Raw genomic sequence first — 16917 nt, forward strand, 5'->3', positions numbered from 1 at the left:
GTGGAAGGAGCCTGTTAAAGGGAGCATAGGTATTGCAGGGGGATCCCTGGGCCTGCTGTCCTGAAGTTTAAGATGCGTGCCTCATTGGCAAAGCCGACTGCTGCTTCTTGGCCCACTCAGCCCCTGCTGTTCAAGCATTCATGTTGAGCACTGTCACATCTCTTTAACCTTCAAAGATTAGACAGAGCAATTTTTCAACTCTAAATGGTTAAAAGTTTGCAATTGAATGAATAATCCTTTAACTTGCTGAAATAAGCTGGAAAGGAATTTTTTGGTGTCCCCCATGCCTTTCACAACACACATTTTGTAGCGCTGAGCTCCTTGTTTTATATTCTAGAGGCTTTTTCAGTAAAATCTTTTGGCCTTTACTTTTATTTTCCTTTTTAAAGCTGAATAAAACTTCCTGTTTTCAGCTGAATTGTTCAAAAGACATCTTAGACATAGTTCTTAGAGTGAAGTGAGGGCCCATGATCTCAAAAATATTAGTCCTTAAGATTTACATTCTTGACCTCAATGATTGTTTGTCTATGTTGCTTATGTGGATTTAGGTCATATTTCAGGGTTTCTTATCTTCTACCTCTTTTGTACTCTGTTGTTTTACTGCTGTTATTAAACTTTGAAAAGGCTTTGAAAATGAATAGCTGATTTCTGTTGCCCTTACACATTTTTTTTCTTCAAATACTGTTAATTTCAGTGAAATGACTCATGGGAAAAGGTGCTATTCCAAAAATCTGGCTATTTTTTCATAGAGAGTATGATGACAACAGCATGAGGCTACACTTGATATGAATTTCACAGAAATGAACTGCTTGGTTTTAATTTTTTTTTCTTGTATACAATTGCCTGTATATATTTGTCTTTTATACTAAGCCTTGTTCCTACACAAGCTGAACAAATTTGTGTTGATTCCAGTGATGCTGTTAGCAGGTGCTACCTACTTTGATTAAGGATAGATGTGAGCTAGATTGCAATATGGTTTTAGTAAAGGAGAATGGACAACTGCCCTAGGCCCTTGTCTCCCAGGTATAGGAGATTCCTTATTCAACCGTTTCTCTGAAGAAGGGGCTGTTTGCTTTCTTCTAAATACTAATCCACAAAATCTGAAATACCTGTGTGTGGCATCCAAGGGATTTTTATTCCTTCCAGTGTTGCTGCGCTGGTCTTTTACCAGGTCACTAGAGATAAAAATACATAGTCCATTCCACAAAGTAGTTTATGAAGAGAATTAAGAGTTTGTCATGACTGGAAGGAAAGATGAGTTTGACAACTACATTCTGAATTAATGCAAGATTAATGCCACTGAAAATATGTGATCCTGCAGTAAACCAAATGTGGAATGGGTTGGTGCAGATCAACTCGCATAGTTGTTGGTGTTTTCTTTTTTTAATATAGCTTTTTAAACATTTTAGTACTTAGGTGAAATGAGTAATGGAAAGACATACAGAGACTTCATTTTATCACTTTTGGTTTTCTTTTTAAATTAACGTCCAGATCAGAGGGCAAGTATGTGTTTCTCCAGCTTGGTGAATGGTCGCTGCGCACAGGAACTTCCTGGTAGGTTCACCAAAATGCAGTGCTGCTGTGAATCTGGCCGGTGCTGGGCCGTTGGATCTGTTCCAGAGATGTGTCCTGTTAGAGGATCTGGTGAGTGCCTTGCTTTGTTCTGCTGCCTCTTGCTGTCCATTCTAGTTGGGGTGGAGGTCACTGGAATATTTTAAATGACTTTAAAATGTAGGCTAAAAGGAAAAAGAAAGTCAAGAATTACATTATCATTCATTCTTGTGTTTTTAATGCGGATGTTTCCATCTGTGAACCATTTTTTTTCTGGTCCATTATTATTTGGAACTAGTTTCTTTAACCTACTTTTGTTGACATTGGAAATAGTTCTTGGGAAATGGGGAAGATTTTGTGGTCAAACTTGAAGAGGAAATGACTCTGAGGGTCCATAGTTCATTTCAATTTAAAGGAACAGCTGCTCTCTCCATAAAATTTCATGTTACTTTGAACTGGAAATGCATCAGTATTTCATTTATTCTTTCAACACTGCACTCACATAACAATATTCCACATCCCTGGTGGAATGTATTTTCAGTCTATCTATCCCAAGATCTCTGAGGGACTCGGGAGTTACAATGCTTTTGGCAGTGCACCGACAAAAAGGTTTCAGCAAATAGCTAGGCGTAAATTATAATATTTCCTATTATTATTCTGAGTGTTCTTCCTTAAATAACACCTGTTGCAATTGTGGAATCCCCTTGAGTGTAGGAGTGGGAGAGGGAATATATAACATTAAAGAAATGAGAAGCCAATATTGTGTTTCTGCAGTACAAAGATCTATATCTTCCTTATAAGCTGACTTTGGTGAAGGGTTGATTTGCTTTATGCCTTTCTGTGCTTTGTTGTTTCATAGATGAACACCGCAGACTTTGCGTAGATGGAGTTCCTGCTGGAGGTGGTTCCAGGGGTGGCGGCACTGGAGGAAATGGATTCCTTCCCGGTGGCAATGGAAATGGCTATGGCCCAGGAGGAGCAGGATTCATTCCCATCCCTGGTAGCAATGGTTTCTCCCCAGGTGTAGGGGGAGCAGGAGTAGGGACAGGTGGTCAGAGTCCCGCTGGAAATGGCCCAATAATTACCGGGCTAAGTAAGTATTCATGTTTTTGAGACTTGTTTCCTTCTTTTTTTAATTCCTCCTCCATTTTCCTTTTTTTCTGCTCAGTTTCTAGTCTGGAAATGATACAGTGTCCTTAGTACATAAAAATATCTTTGTATTTAAACACATACAAGATACTTCATACACTTTTAAGAAGGAGTTGATACTTTAGGAAGGTTGGGAGCCCCTCCCCACTTTTTGTTCTTCATTCCGGTTGTAATTTTCTTGAGCCTTTAGCCACTTTCAGGATTTCTTTTTATGAGTTAATTTCACTTACCAGTCATGTTTGCCATTATTTAGTGATTTTCCCCATGAAATCATATGCCTGCTGTGACCTCAGTCTTGCATGACTGTTCTAAAAACTGACTGAAGATCTGTAATTCTGTAAAAGTTTCTAAAAAAGACTGACTAAAAGTCTGTGATTCCCTTCATTCAGTAAAAGATGTACGTTCAGTTAATGTTCATGTAGTACAACAACCAAGAATGTAGTATGTGTTTACCACATCCACTTCTGTAACATATATGTTCTATGTACTTGTACACATAGGTTTTATTTTAATGTTCCAAACCTACAAGCAGCTTTGGCTATAAGGCATTAAAAATAATCAAAAGATTCAAATCAAAGATTTTATTTATTTTTTTTTTAGGATCATCCCCTTCTCTTCCTGCCCGTACATAGGTTTTCCTTCCTTCTGTTGTCAACCGAAGGCCAATCTACCTATTCGTTTTCAATCTGGGGTTCTTAATAGAGCAGTATCTTAGTATATCTCTTACTGTCTTAGTTTATGTCTTCATTTCATTCACATCATTAAGGTGTGTGATCTTAAAACCTGTCAGTTCTATAGGAAAGCATTTCCTGCTGTGAGAAAAGAGTTTTCTTGCTTCCCAGTGTATACCTAACACTTAATTCCAAGACCTGGAAAGTCTAGCATAGAAGACTTTGAAACTTCTGTGTCTGTGTGTCTGCATGCATGTGCACATTTTTACAAAGGAGTGTATGTGTATATGTGTATGTATATCATATTTAAATATTTTAACTTGGAAAAGATGCTTTATTTTTGGATTTAATACTTGTTTTAAACTTTTACTGCCTTTAATTTTGTTTTCCCCTCAGCCTTGCACAATTGTGGTGCCTCATGTTCTTTAGAGAACTAGCCCCACTTTTCTTAAGTGAAGTCTTACAGTATAGTTTTCAGTTACTTAGAGACAATATTCATGAAGCTGGCATGATTTTAAATGCTTTTGTTGCTCCCCCTGCCTTTGACACCTTTAAGTTTTGTTTTTAGCACAGTCTCCTGATGGTAAGATCTTCATATCGAACTATCATATATTACCTTTATGTTGGTTTATCTACTGGTAATATCCATATTCCACATTGGTTTCCTACTTCACCATGAACCTTTGAATTTTTTGCTTGTGCTGTGCCTACAGATCTGTCTTAGTCAGCCCTAATAAAACTCCAGATTTTGAAGTATTTTCAAAAAGCCAACAGCATTTAGAATGAAGTTTGCTTTCCTTGTTCTTCCAAGGATAAAACTTACCCCTTCTGCAGAAATATTGCCTTGGCTCAAAGCCCAAGATGAATAATATTCAGAAGGATGTCTCACATGTATGAAGTTATTTATAACATGTGTTAAGTGTCTGCAGGATCAGTACCATTTTCAATAAAATGCAAGGAGTATTAAGATAGATACACCAAAAATAATAAACTCATAGGAACAGATTGCTTCAGCTTACATCCAAATAGTGGTCTATTCATGACACCACTAATGATCTCATCAGGCTATAAGCATAAAGGGTAAACTATAATCAAGACCATTCTGTCTCATGTGTTTTTATTGTTTTGATAGCTACTTGCATTTGTTAGTTTACTGTAAAGTCAATGGGTAGTGCTTGGAAAAATGCTTGATTTCACGGATTTGTTTATGCACCTGAGAACATACTTTTTGAAGCCAAATGTAATCTTCATATTTATTTCTATTTGAACATATGAATATTTTTCTCATATTCTGCTTTTTTTTTTCTTTTGCACTAGCAATACTTAATCAGACAATAGACATCTGTAAGCACCATCCCAATCTTTGTTTAAATGGACGCTGTATACCAACCATTTCCAGTTACCGATGTGAGTGCAACATGGGATATAAGCAGGATGCAAATGGGGATTGTATTGGTAAGTACACATTTCTAAAAGAGTTTATTCACTTTTTTGAATACTAATATTCTTCAGTTTTATGCCTTTGTTCCAAAAAAATGTATGTGCATATTATTCTTCCTTCATATATATTAATTTTAATAATATTGGTCTTGTGAAGGAGAGTGCAGGGATCATTATGAGATTACTTATACTGGAATAATGTAAATTCATAAAAGAGATTTTCCTATTTGTCTGCTGCCTAAAAAATCTTCAATCACAAATATGGGTATTGAGTATTACTGTACTTGATGAGTAGGGTACGTTTTTCTCTTTACCTTTAGTGAGTTAAATTCTGCTCTCATTTACTCATATGTTATGCTTGCTTAACTCCCTTGCTGTCAGAGGAGCTGGTCTCAAGTTTATCCAAGATAACAAAGGACAGAATTTATGTTCTACCTACTCATAAATATGAATGACATTTAAAAGATGTCAAATCATTAATAGAATGTATTAATTCACTTTTGGTTACATTTGTATTGCTTATTGAAATACTGAACACTAACTTCTTATAACAAGAGCTGAATTTGGGATTCTGTGCTTTTGTTGAGTTGCTACAAACTTCAGTCTTACAGTGTCAAAGGGTCATCAAGGATTTCAGAGAAAAAACAAAATGTGGGAGTGTTTGTGTGGGAGTTGTGGGGTGAAGAATTTTGTATGCAGGATATATTTTTGTAACCAGCTAGGATCCTAAATAGAAAGCTCTGGTTTTATTTCTGACTGAACATTAGCTTACTGATTCTTTATAAAGAGATTTGAGATCTGTGAATGAAAAATATTATACAAAAGCTTATTAGCTATAGGCTTTTCTGGCTGAAAATGTGCATTTAGAACTTGTTTTCTAGCATGCCTGTGGATTAAGGGAAAGCACAGGAAGAAAGGAGCACAGAAAATTACAGCTAGAAGAGACCTTAAAAAATCTTCTGATCCAAGATAAGGCAACATATAGTGTGCAAGTGAGAACAGGAGAGGCAGATTTTGAATTGCATGCAGCAGAGTGGGTATCAACTGGCAGCTGGAACCGCAATGAGTTGCAAATTCTTCCACCTTGCAGTGAATTGCAAGCTCAGCGCCGGGGCCTCCCTGCCTAGGCAGCCTGCCTCCTGCGAGAGTGGAACGTGACAACTGCTGCCTCGTGCTTTTCTTTGGGTGCCAGTGTTTATTACCGCCTTTAACCTCTCTGTTTTCCTTTCTCAAATGAACTCGATACACCACCGCTGAAAGTTTGCTGTGCCCTTAGCTAGTCCATTGTGGCACAGGGTGCTCAGTTATACTTGCATCATTCCTGACAACTGTTTGTGTAACTTGTTCTTAAAAACTGTCAGTGATGGAGATGCCACCGCTTACTTGGACAGTTGCACTGCCAGTTTCAGTGCTCCACTAGCCACGCTGTCAGATAGCTTTTTTTAAACTTCCAGTCTAGTTTAAATACAATTTTGCAAAAACATCAGCTCATTATTTCCTTTCCTATCCACAGTGGTATGAGGAAAGCAGTTTATTAGCCTATCTCTTGGTCTATACCTTTTGTGCATACCTTTGAAGACTGTTATGGTTCCTTTTCTGAGTGTCCTCTTTAGTATAACAAGCCTAACTTTTTCAGCCTTTTTTCTTTTGGTAAAACTTTCCTATGTCTCTGACCCCTGGCTGGGAAGTTCGGGAGGTTTATTCTTGTTCCACATCCATGGGCCTCAAGCAATATTGCCAGTGAGGAATGGGAGTTTTACCATAAGTCTGCCTTGCTAAGAGTGTGGGTATCCTTTGTTTCTAGTATATGGAGAATCCTGCCACTTTTGTTCCCAGCACTACGTTTTGCATCACTGAAATTAATATTCTTAACTATGGCAGACCCCGACTTTTGGGGAACTGCCTTGAAATGTGTTGAGCATCTTCTGAAAGCTGATGTCTTGAAATAATGTGTTTTAAGACCTCAGAAAACCTTGGGAGACTGCCTAGTTTGACCTTTTGTCTAACAAAGTTTCACCGAGTTATTTTAGATCTAGTTTACAACCTGTACTCATATTACTTGGGGGCAGGTTGAAAATGTCAAGCATGCTACTGAAACATACAGATGTTTGTTAACTATTTGTTAACATGCATTATATTTATTATATTTTTATAATTTTTGCCTTCTAACTTTAAATGAAGGAACAAAGGTGATTACTGGCAAAAATCTGAAACTACAGCTCTTACAAAGGTAGCAGCTGAACAAAATGAAAGGCCTTTCTAAACTGTACTCTTTTAGGCAACCATTCTGTGTTCAGATCATTACAGAGTTGTGATAAATAGCACTGCAGTAGAGCGTGATTAGGATAAGCCCTTTGTGCCTCTAACAGACTATTCTGTGTGAAGAAATACACCAAAACAACAAGAGGAATAGCTGTAAAAACTGAGGCTGAATACCATGGAGAGCCAAAGTTTCACCTGTCTTTAAAATCCTTTCTTCTTAAGGCAAGACAAACTTTTGACTGAGCTGCTTTGTACCTCATATCAGCAGCTAGTATAAAGGTGACATGATACAAATAGTGATTGATAATACTTGACTGTGGCATATTAGATATGAATGCTGTTAAACTCGCAGAGCCCTTTTTTAATTTACAAGGCATGGAATATAAATGGGAATAATGAATCAGATGCTCATATTGATAATGCAGTATACGTAAGTTAAGAGTCCAGGGCAAAATAAACTGGGAAAAACAAACCAAAGGAAATCTTGATACAGGAAGTAAGGTTTAACCGTCAAAAACCTAGAGGTAACTCAAAATTAAATACAACCTAATAATCCTAGGAAATTTTAGGTCGGGGAATGGCTCTTTGGCTCTAGGTTTTAATGAACACCAGCTTCTATAACCGGTGGCACAAAATACATGATACAGTCCATTTTGGCTTCCCAACCTGAACAGCCAGATATTCTTTTACTAATGTAATCTGGGAGTGGCTTTTGGTTTTAGTCCAGAACAGAATTTAAACTCTCTGGTTGGGTTTACTGTGAAATGCTTTACTTGCTCTGTCTTTTTGCCCCTGATAGTTAGGTCACAGCAAGTAAAGCTATGGGGATTTCTTCTTTAATTTAAGCTCTTTAAGCTGGAAGAAATTGTGCAGGAAAAAAATTAGTAGGGTGGCCACCTGTGATCTGGGAGGCCCATGGAATCTGTGTGCCTGGGTGAGAAAGATGATGGGCAAAAGCATGTAACGTGTTTAACAGCCAGCGGGCCGTTCTGTCCCTCTCTTCCATAGGGTCGCTCTGTAGATTACTAGCCTGCCCTTCACCTTGCACTCCAGACCACTGAGAATAGTGAAGTTGTATCTGATTTTCACTTGAGGTTAAAATTCATAAAAGCTGTGAAAATAGATGGATGGCTATGTGGAAATAAAAATTGTTGTCCTGCTTGATTCTCTATTGCATAGTTGCAGCGCTGAGGAAAAAGTGTATTTGCTTCAGGAAGTTAGTTTAGGCTTCATAATGGACCACCTCAACGGGGAAACGGTAGTCCAAAACCTGAGGCAATTCTGTGTGCTGTAGGATGAAAGCAAAGATTTCAGCTGTCTTAACAAAAGCAGAGGGTGCTGTGCCACCTATAGCAATGTCCTAGATTGAAAGGGGGGGGGAAAAACACAAACGAATGGCTTCCAGGTAGTTTGAGCGTTACTTTGCTATTTCTTCCTGGGTGAAACAGATCTCCCATTAGTAATTATTTTGACTCTGAAGTGATTTGCATTTTGAGTACCTGCTTGCATTCGGGAGACATTTTGTAAGATATATTACTGTTGTCATCACAAAGTAAACTTTTACCAATATTTATCTTAGATAACTCAGCCTTGTTTCACAGTTATTACCTAATTGAATTCTAGAGAAGTAGTTGGAATATCTTAAATGCCACACTGAACTGCTGATTTGTGAATGGTAGTTGCTGTAAATCGCACAAAAATTTGCCTTGGGACTTTAAGCAGAAACTTAACTGTTAAATTTCTGCATGTAATGATATATATTACATTAAAGGCTTGCTCAAATCTAATTTGGATACTCATTTATGAAAGAACAGGCATGGGGCATTGGAAGCAGTTACATTTCACTGTATGGAATAAGGTAATGATAGAGAAATGAACACTCCTTCCACGCTACTCTATCTCTCTGGCTCCCTGCATCCCAAGGAGGAAGCTAGAAATTGTTAATGATTCTTTAATGGAGTTAAAGAAAAGTCTTATTTCAAAATGATCCTGCCAAAACAAAAAAGAGCGGAGTTATGTCCTGCTTTCTGACCTCACCTTATATTTTGCTGCTTTCATGATGGAACGTTGCCTAGTGTAAGAACCATAGGCAGTCCTAAGTGACCTGACACAGAGTGGTCAGTCCCTCTTTCTTCCCAAACTGCTAGGCAACTCTATTATTATTATTATTATTATTATTATTACCTTTCCTTCTTTGATTCTGTCCCTAAAAACTCTGGATAAAACTGTAGAGACTTTGAAAGTGGCAGCAAGCCCATAGCTGTGTTGTTTGGGGGTTTGTATTTGCAAAACAGCTAGAATTCCGTATTTCAGATTCTGATATTTGTCTTCAAACTCGGCACAGTCAGTCTTAAGGGGGCTTTTGAAAGGTCCATACTGTGTCTAGTGAAATTTTGACATGTGTTGCAGATGAAACATTGAAAAGTGGATATATGTGTGATTTAAGTGGTGAAAGGGAAATATTTGACACCAAAGAGGGGTGTAATGTGAGACTGAATGAAATGGGTTAAATGTATCTGTCTCAGATGGTTCCTGTTTACCCTGCTGGGATATGCATRCTTGCAACACCAATTCAAAGCCAACAACTTCTTTATATTAACACATATTTGTCATTTCCCTCTTTTATCGACAGCTTATATTTAAAAACATATATCTTAGGGTTCATATTTTATATAGAAATTGTCTGATGCACGTGACTTTGAGGATTTTCTAAGCTTAAGTCAGCTATTTCATAGAGGAATGTTACATTCCTACTGTAGAATTTATAAATTAATTTGCAGCGAGATCTGTTTCTAGCATGCACAGATTTTCTTTAACAGTTTAAGCAAGTTGAAGCCCATATCCCTATCCTAAAAAAGTCATAAATGTCATCCTCTGTAGGAAAACTAAACAAAATTGAGGAGTGACATATCTGTTATTTATAAGTTCCTTCTGTCCTCCCTTATATTAAAGCAAGATAAATGTACAATAGAAGCCACTGGGATTAAGACATTTATGAAGTGTTCCTGCAAAAATGTGATTTAGAGTTTGACATACTGTTGGTAGATCTGCAGCTGAGGACTTTGCTCCAAAGGAATTATGTGTGATTCTCTTCAGCTCCCTATGCTGGCTGAACCCTAAGCCACAATGTCCGGTCTAGCACCCACGAGAACAGAGCATCTCAGTGGTTGGGAACTGCAGAGAAGTGTGACAGCAAGAAGCTACTTATAAATGCAGACAGTCTCCCGCAGTATAAAGAGCAGTAAAGCTTACTCAAATACATGCAAGTAGCCAAGATGAAAAACATATAGAGTTACTGTTTTCTTCATTGTATTTAACACTCTGTGTTTCTCTTTTCTTTATCTTGCTTCATTCTTGTGGTTTTACTGGAGTGGTGTTATCAGCTGCCAATGCAAATGTGAATGAGCTGCATAGGTTTTTGCATGAGAGGAGGTATTTGATTCTTCCATTTCACTTGCCTTTGTTCATTTAACTGTTTACCCAAAAAGGTCTGATTGTATTTAGGCACCAGTAGTGCTGTAAATCAGCTCACTAAATCATTGATTTGGGTAACCCCAGATCTCTTTGACATGCATATGAATGCTGTTGGTTTTAACTGTGTATGCATTCACACGTTAAATCCTGTGAATGTGCGGTCTTGTTTATGCTTTAGTTAAAACAAAACTAACTTTTTGCCATTACCTTTTGCCATTTTTAGATTCAAGTCATCCAGGGTACAACACTTTTGGTACACATTTATTTAACAGATAAATAGATCTGCTTATAGGTGTAATTTCTCATTCTATCCAATTATTTTGAAGATCTAATGAAATAAATTTTCAAACTAGGACCTGATAAGGGTCAAATACAAATGATCAGCAAAGCTAATGCAGGGGAAAACTGTCTGTTGGTTTTTCTGAACTTTTGATGGCTTACAATGCAAAATGCAGGGTAAACTTGTCATTACTGAGAACTGATCAGGTGTGACCTCACTTAGACCTTGCTTCCTATGTCAGCTTGTCAGTAGAATGGTTTCCAAGAACCCGCACAAATCAGCTTCGGCTTTGTGATATTAAAGCCCACATAAATGAAAAGACTAGACCATTTTGGACCTATACATGAAATGGAGGGCCTAGTTGGGGGAAAGGTCAAATTAGCAAAGGTGAGTGGTAGAGAAAGTACAAAAATATGTGCAGGGGGGATTTCATCACGAGATCCATTCAGTTTGTAACCTGTGAGTGTATCTGTAACAGAGAAGCTGCTCGGACCATCCTCTGGGAGCTGCAGGAGAGGCTGCTGAGCAGGCAGTCCCCCCGGCCAGAATGGAGGGCTGCGTTTACTCCGCTCCCAGAGAGGCAGTTAGGATTAAGGAAGGCAGGGAACAGGGACCTCCAAGAGCTTTGCGGATGGCCTTAGGAGAATATAATAGGAAGTAACAATCAGTGTTATTTTAGGATTGGGAATAGCCAGGCCAGGCCAAAGTAACAGCTGACTTATTGCAAGCCAGTGGGGATCAAATCTGGGAAGGGTTCTTGAAAGGAGTAAAGACTGCAGAGCTGCGTGTCAAATGGATGAAATTTCTGAGCAGTTATCTAAGACTTAAGGGGGTTAAAGTGTGTTTGGCTGTACCCAAATACTAAAAGCATTTGGAAAGCGGAATAAGGTACATTACAGGGAAAGGCTAGATTAAATCTGGCACCACTCAAAGGCAAAGGCTGGGCTTGAGGATGCAATGAGGCATAAATAATTGAGATGTGTTGTACAGTCTGTGGTCTCATTAAGAAACCTGCCTGCTGGTTTGTGGCCCCTCTTCACGTTTCTACAATAAACTCTCAATTTAATAGTGTTTTTTATTTTTAATTGCCATGATATCTGCTTTTAAATGCCAGATTTTTCTTGTATTGTTATTATTCCAGGAATGATTGATCGTTCAGTTAAATGAATATTGTGTTGAATAAAGAATTGTTCACTTCTGTTAGGCAACTGTCATATTTCATGCCTCAAAATCCTCACAGGTATTTTTCCTTCTGTCTTTCAAGATACCTATAAATGATGCAGTAGCATTTCATTTCTTGAAAATACGGCTGCCTATTTATACTAAGAACAACTGTGTACTAATAGGAAAGTAGTGATTTTGCACCAAGAGCGAGTTTTAAGATTTAGCATTTGACTGTTAATTAGTGTCTCTTTCAATTAGAAAATTCTAGTTGAAAATGAAAAAGAAATTGTTGTATACATTGTGAAGTCTCTAATGTTCTTCTATGCTTCCAACAGATGTTGATGAATGCACATCAAATCCATGCTCTAATGGAGACTGTGTCAACACACCTGGTTCCTATTACTGCAAATGCCACGCAGGTTTCCAGAGAACTCCTACCAAGCAAGCTTGCATCGGTAGGAAAATTTGCTTCACGTTTACTGACTTTACAAATGGTCTGACCTCTTATGTCAGATTCTGTTGGAATTCAGAAGTAGTTAGTAGTGTTATTTCAGTAAATCCCAACAGTTATATTAATGAAGTTCTAATTCTGGGCTACCATTGCATTTGTTTTGTTGATAAAATAGTAATTTAATTTGTTGTCTTTGACAATTTGTTGTCCATTCCATTCTGGAATATCTGTTACTTGCCAGCATGTTCCAGTTGGGAATTCTACAAAAAATCAAGGAAATGCACACCCATCATACTAATAGTCCATTTATATCTATATATATATGCAGATGAATGTGTGGGTAGGTTTTTAGAGGTAACTATCATGTAATTGTTGAGCATCATTAAAAAGTAGCATTTATTGTACAAGTCTAAAATAATATTTATTACATCTCTCATGGAATAAGAATGATTTCTTACCATCTTTGGTAAGTTTTTTTTTCTAAATAATATTTAGATAATGTGCCAGCATTTTTCAAAGCAGTAATTGTCACCGTATGAATTTTTATCTTGTCAGTGGTAATTATCTGATTATGTGATTTCTTTTTTTTAAATTTAGATATAGATGAGTGCATCCAGAATGGTGTTCTTTGTAAAAATGGTCGGTGTGTAAACACTGATGGAAGTTTCCATTGTATTTGCAATGCTGGCTTTGAACTAACTACAGATGGAAAAAATTGTGTGGGTAAGAATTCTTCTTAATACTGGCAGGGACTAGCTTTGTGATTCTAGAAATTGTACTTCATAGTGCTTTTGATCATTAAGGATTACATTTAGTGAAATAAGATCTGGCATGAGGTGAGCTTATGCCTCTGCAGTCAAATAGACACTATATGGAACGTCATGATTCCAAAGACAACTTGAAGTGATTTCTGTTTCTGAAGCTACATCTCTCATCAAGAGACCCAGGTAATGACCTGTCCCAGGAATAGCATTTTTCCCGAATGCTTCATAGGAAGTGTTTCATATGTCAGCACTGCTGAAGAAAATCGTGCTTTTGATTTTGGCTGTATTATGTGACAGAAACTTCCTAGATAAACAACCTGTTGCAACAAGTTCTGAAATCCTTCACATGATTGAAGCTTTTTGTCCTTTCAGCTAAGAAAGAAAAATGCACCTGGTTCTTCCATACCCAGTCTGTTGAAATATGCACAGTAATTCTGATTGAGATGGGTGAAGAATCTTGCTGCTTTGTAGACTGAGAGCTTGTCAAATACTTCATGAGAGTTACTAGAAATTAATCTTCAGATGAGAGAATCTTTGCCACATCTGTCCAGAGTGTTTATTTATACTGTGTCGTATTCTGTGTCTTTTTGCAGACCATGATGAGTGTACCACTACCAACATGTGTTTAAATGGGATGTGCATAAACGAGGATGGGAGTTTTAAATGCATCTGCAAACCAGGATTTGTTCTGGCTCCAAATGGGCGTTACTGTACTGGTATGTAGACTTGTGGGGTAACACATTAAGACAACCTTGACTGAAACCAGCTTTTCCTGTCCATTCATTCATGCAAGAATGGCAATCTTTTGTCATATGGATTTAATATCATACTAATACCTTGCTAAGTTATTACAGTAGATATCTTAAACTGCATAGAAATAAGTCTTTGAATTCCAGAAAGAAATAACTGAATTATTTAATAGCAGTGTGAAAGCAGCAATAGATGATAAATTAGCTTTTGAAACATCTTGGAGTCATCATAGCTTCAGCAAAATCTGAACGCCTTCATGAAGTGGTAAAGTGAGCAGCAGTATCAGAGGCTTAAAAGGTTTGAAAGATATTACGTTGATAAGCATACACAAATACATTTTTCACATCAGTATTCTGGCAGTCCAGGGTCCATAACATTTAAGACAATGTATCTGCAGTACAGCATTACAAACCCTTTGAAGTGAGCTTAAAATGTTGCATTAAACATTTTAAGAGTGCAGTCTGATTTTGCTTCAATTAAAGTGGTCTAATAGAAGATACCTATTGCCACCACTAGAAGTAGGTTTGGGCTTCAGTCATTTCTAATAGGTGCAAAATCATCTAAATACATTGGATTTTTGCTTTGAAGTTGAACAATTTATATTAATTGTGAATATCTTAATATGCAGTCGCTTAGATAAAAATTGACCATTAAAAAGGTCTTTGAAATGAAAGTTTACCATTGTAAGGTTATACTGTGATTAATGCTTCCTTAACCAGACTTTAAAGCAAAGTTGTAGTATCATGAGATGGAGGAAGACATGGGAGAAAATTTGTCGCTTATTTTGCTTATTGTGGAGTGTGAAATGCCTCTCCACTCCATACAGTTTTTCTGAAAATTGTTTTAATGCACAGCTGGAATTTGGATTATTTAGTTTAATTTTAAGATGAAAATTCGTTAGAAACAAAACGAGGATACATTAATGATTCCTCAGGTATCACAAAGATACTAAGTAATGCTTTAGAAACATTAATCGTAAACTTAAGCTTAAAAGCTGCAAATAGATTGTTGAATTGTGTTCCTCCTGACAGATATTGATGAATGCCAGACATCAGGAATTTGCATGAATGGTCATTGCATAAATACTGAAGGATCCTTCCGGTGTGAATGTCCACCTGGCCTGGCCGTTGGAGTTGATGGTCGTGTGTGTGTAGGTAAGGGAGATTCTTTTCTCATTGAAAAGCAAGTGTTGTCAAAGAGAGTATCAGGTTGTCAAATGAAAGAAACACATTAAATGGCATCCTTTTCGTTTATGCTAATGTCAGTTGTAGAATTAAAATGATTAATCACAGAGGAACTGTTCTCCCATAAAACTGGTGTGTTTCACATTTGTTCTATCATGGTTTTTTGTTCATGTGTTTATATACGTGTGTGTGTGTGTATGTATGTATATATTCACCTCTGCATCATTCACTCCAAATCACTAAAGCAAATACATCCTTTGGTTGAGACACCAATATTTTTGCACTCCCTTTTTCTTTTTTTTTCTAATGTGAAAACATCTTATTCTTTCTGTATCATAGTGTTCAAAACTCTAGGAGGAAAAATAGTAAAAACTAGATAGTCTTGTTACTGTGAACTCAAATATCAGTTATTAATAACTATTAGAAAATCTTCCATTATGCTATACTCTAAGCTTAACGTTAAAAGGTAAAAAGCTATTTATATGACTGTTACTGCTCATGTATGAGACTTAGCACATATGTCCTATCCACATGTGTCTAGGTCAGGGAAAGTCATACTTCATCCTAATATTTGGAGATTATCTCACAAGAAAGGGATTTAGGATAATGTGCCCTTGTGTTACTGTATCATTCCATTTAAAATAAAATCTTAAACTCTGCAGGAGTTTGTGGCGGATGAATGGCACGGACTCAGGAGGGTTTGCATCCTGAGACATTTATTGTTTATTTCTGAGCATATTTAAAAAGTTAGCTGCTTCAGTGGTTTCACAGACACACTTTGCTAGGCCAGTCAYCATGCAGATTATGTCACAGGKAGCCAATCATKGCACCGATCACGCACGCAGCGGTCATACCTTGTACCTTGCTACTTGTTTAGGAAAGCTGTCTTGCCCTTAACCTTGGTTCCCACTGGCTTCTGCTAGTTTATCTGTACTTTCTCAGGATGTATCATTCCCAGCTGCACCAGTGTCCTTGGGTACATTTGTCTGAGGCTCCTGTTGCTTGCTGCTTGCAACTTTCCACCAGTTTAACCCTGTCATGATCCTCCACAGAAGTTCACTCTTTAAAATATAGTACAGAAGTAACTGTGTAAGCTGACCCTTTCTGTTATCAGTTCAGTTTAATAAACGCACTATTAAAGCTTTAACTCATGGCTTAAAAAAAAAAAGTTATAGCCAAGCACCTTGGCTATACTTGACTCAACTGTAACCCAAATATCTGGTGTTGTTTTTGTTGTTTTAAATAAATGTGTTTTTTTCAGTAAGCAAAACTGTGTTAAGGGTTGAACCAACAAAAACAAGGATTGCTTTCTCAGATGTAGTAGCCACATTGTTTGGGGTTTTTTTTTTCTGATTTATTAAATGTTTGGAGAATAGTAGTGAAAAAATCATACACAATGTGAAAAGCCTTGGTGTACTGTTTTTAATAGAGGAATTTCACTCCTTAGTGGCACAGTAGCAAAACCAAGTTTGAGTACAAGCTGTTCAGTATCTTTTGTGGTCCAAGTTGGCCTCATCTTTACCTCTGTCAGTGATACAGCTGTAAAGAATCAATTCAGTGCTCCATTTTCTGTGTTCCCATTTACCTATTGCTTCCACAGTTGTAGCAGCTAAGGACTTCAATAGTTTGCCGTCAGTGGTGAAGAGTATTTTTATTTGAAAATGTTCAACTCCACATGTCACGTAGCTTTAAGATTTACCATAAATCCTTACATTTTCAATAGGAAATATCCTTAATATGACAAAAATCATGAGGCAGAATCATGATTTATTTGGAA

The 16917-nt window shown here is 37.2% G+C and overlaps 1 protein-coding gene across 4 annotated transcripts in view; it reads left to right on the plus strand.

The window, feature by feature from the left end:
- Positions 1–16917, plus strand: part of FBN2 (fibrillin 2) — a 179823-nt gene that overhangs the window by 64176 nt on the left and 98730 nt on the right. For all 4 annotated transcript variants that reach the window (XM_026056959.1, XM_026056961.1, XM_026056960.1 and 1 more), the window contains 7 exons: positions 1492–1644; positions 2411–2644; positions 4689–4826; positions 12327–12446; positions 13040–13165; positions 13800–13922; positions 14988–15110. In XM_026056959.1, coding sequence (XP_025912744.1) covers positions 1492–1644; positions 2411–2644; positions 4689–4826; positions 12327–12446; positions 13040–13165; positions 13800–13922; positions 14988–15110 — 1017 coding nt within the window. The remainder of the gene's footprint in view (positions 1–1491; positions 1645–2410; positions 2645–4688; positions 4827–12326; positions 12447–13039; positions 13166–13799; positions 13923–14987; positions 15111–16917) is intronic.

Source organism: Apteryx rowi, unplaced genomic scaffold (assembly GCF_003343035.1).
Source record: "Apteryx rowi isolate R43461 unplaced genomic scaffold, aptRow1 scaffold_135, whole genome shotgun sequence".
In the NCBI taxonomy this organism is placed as follows: domain Eukaryota; kingdom Metazoa; phylum Chordata; class Aves; order Apterygiformes; family Apterygidae; genus Apteryx; species Apteryx rowi.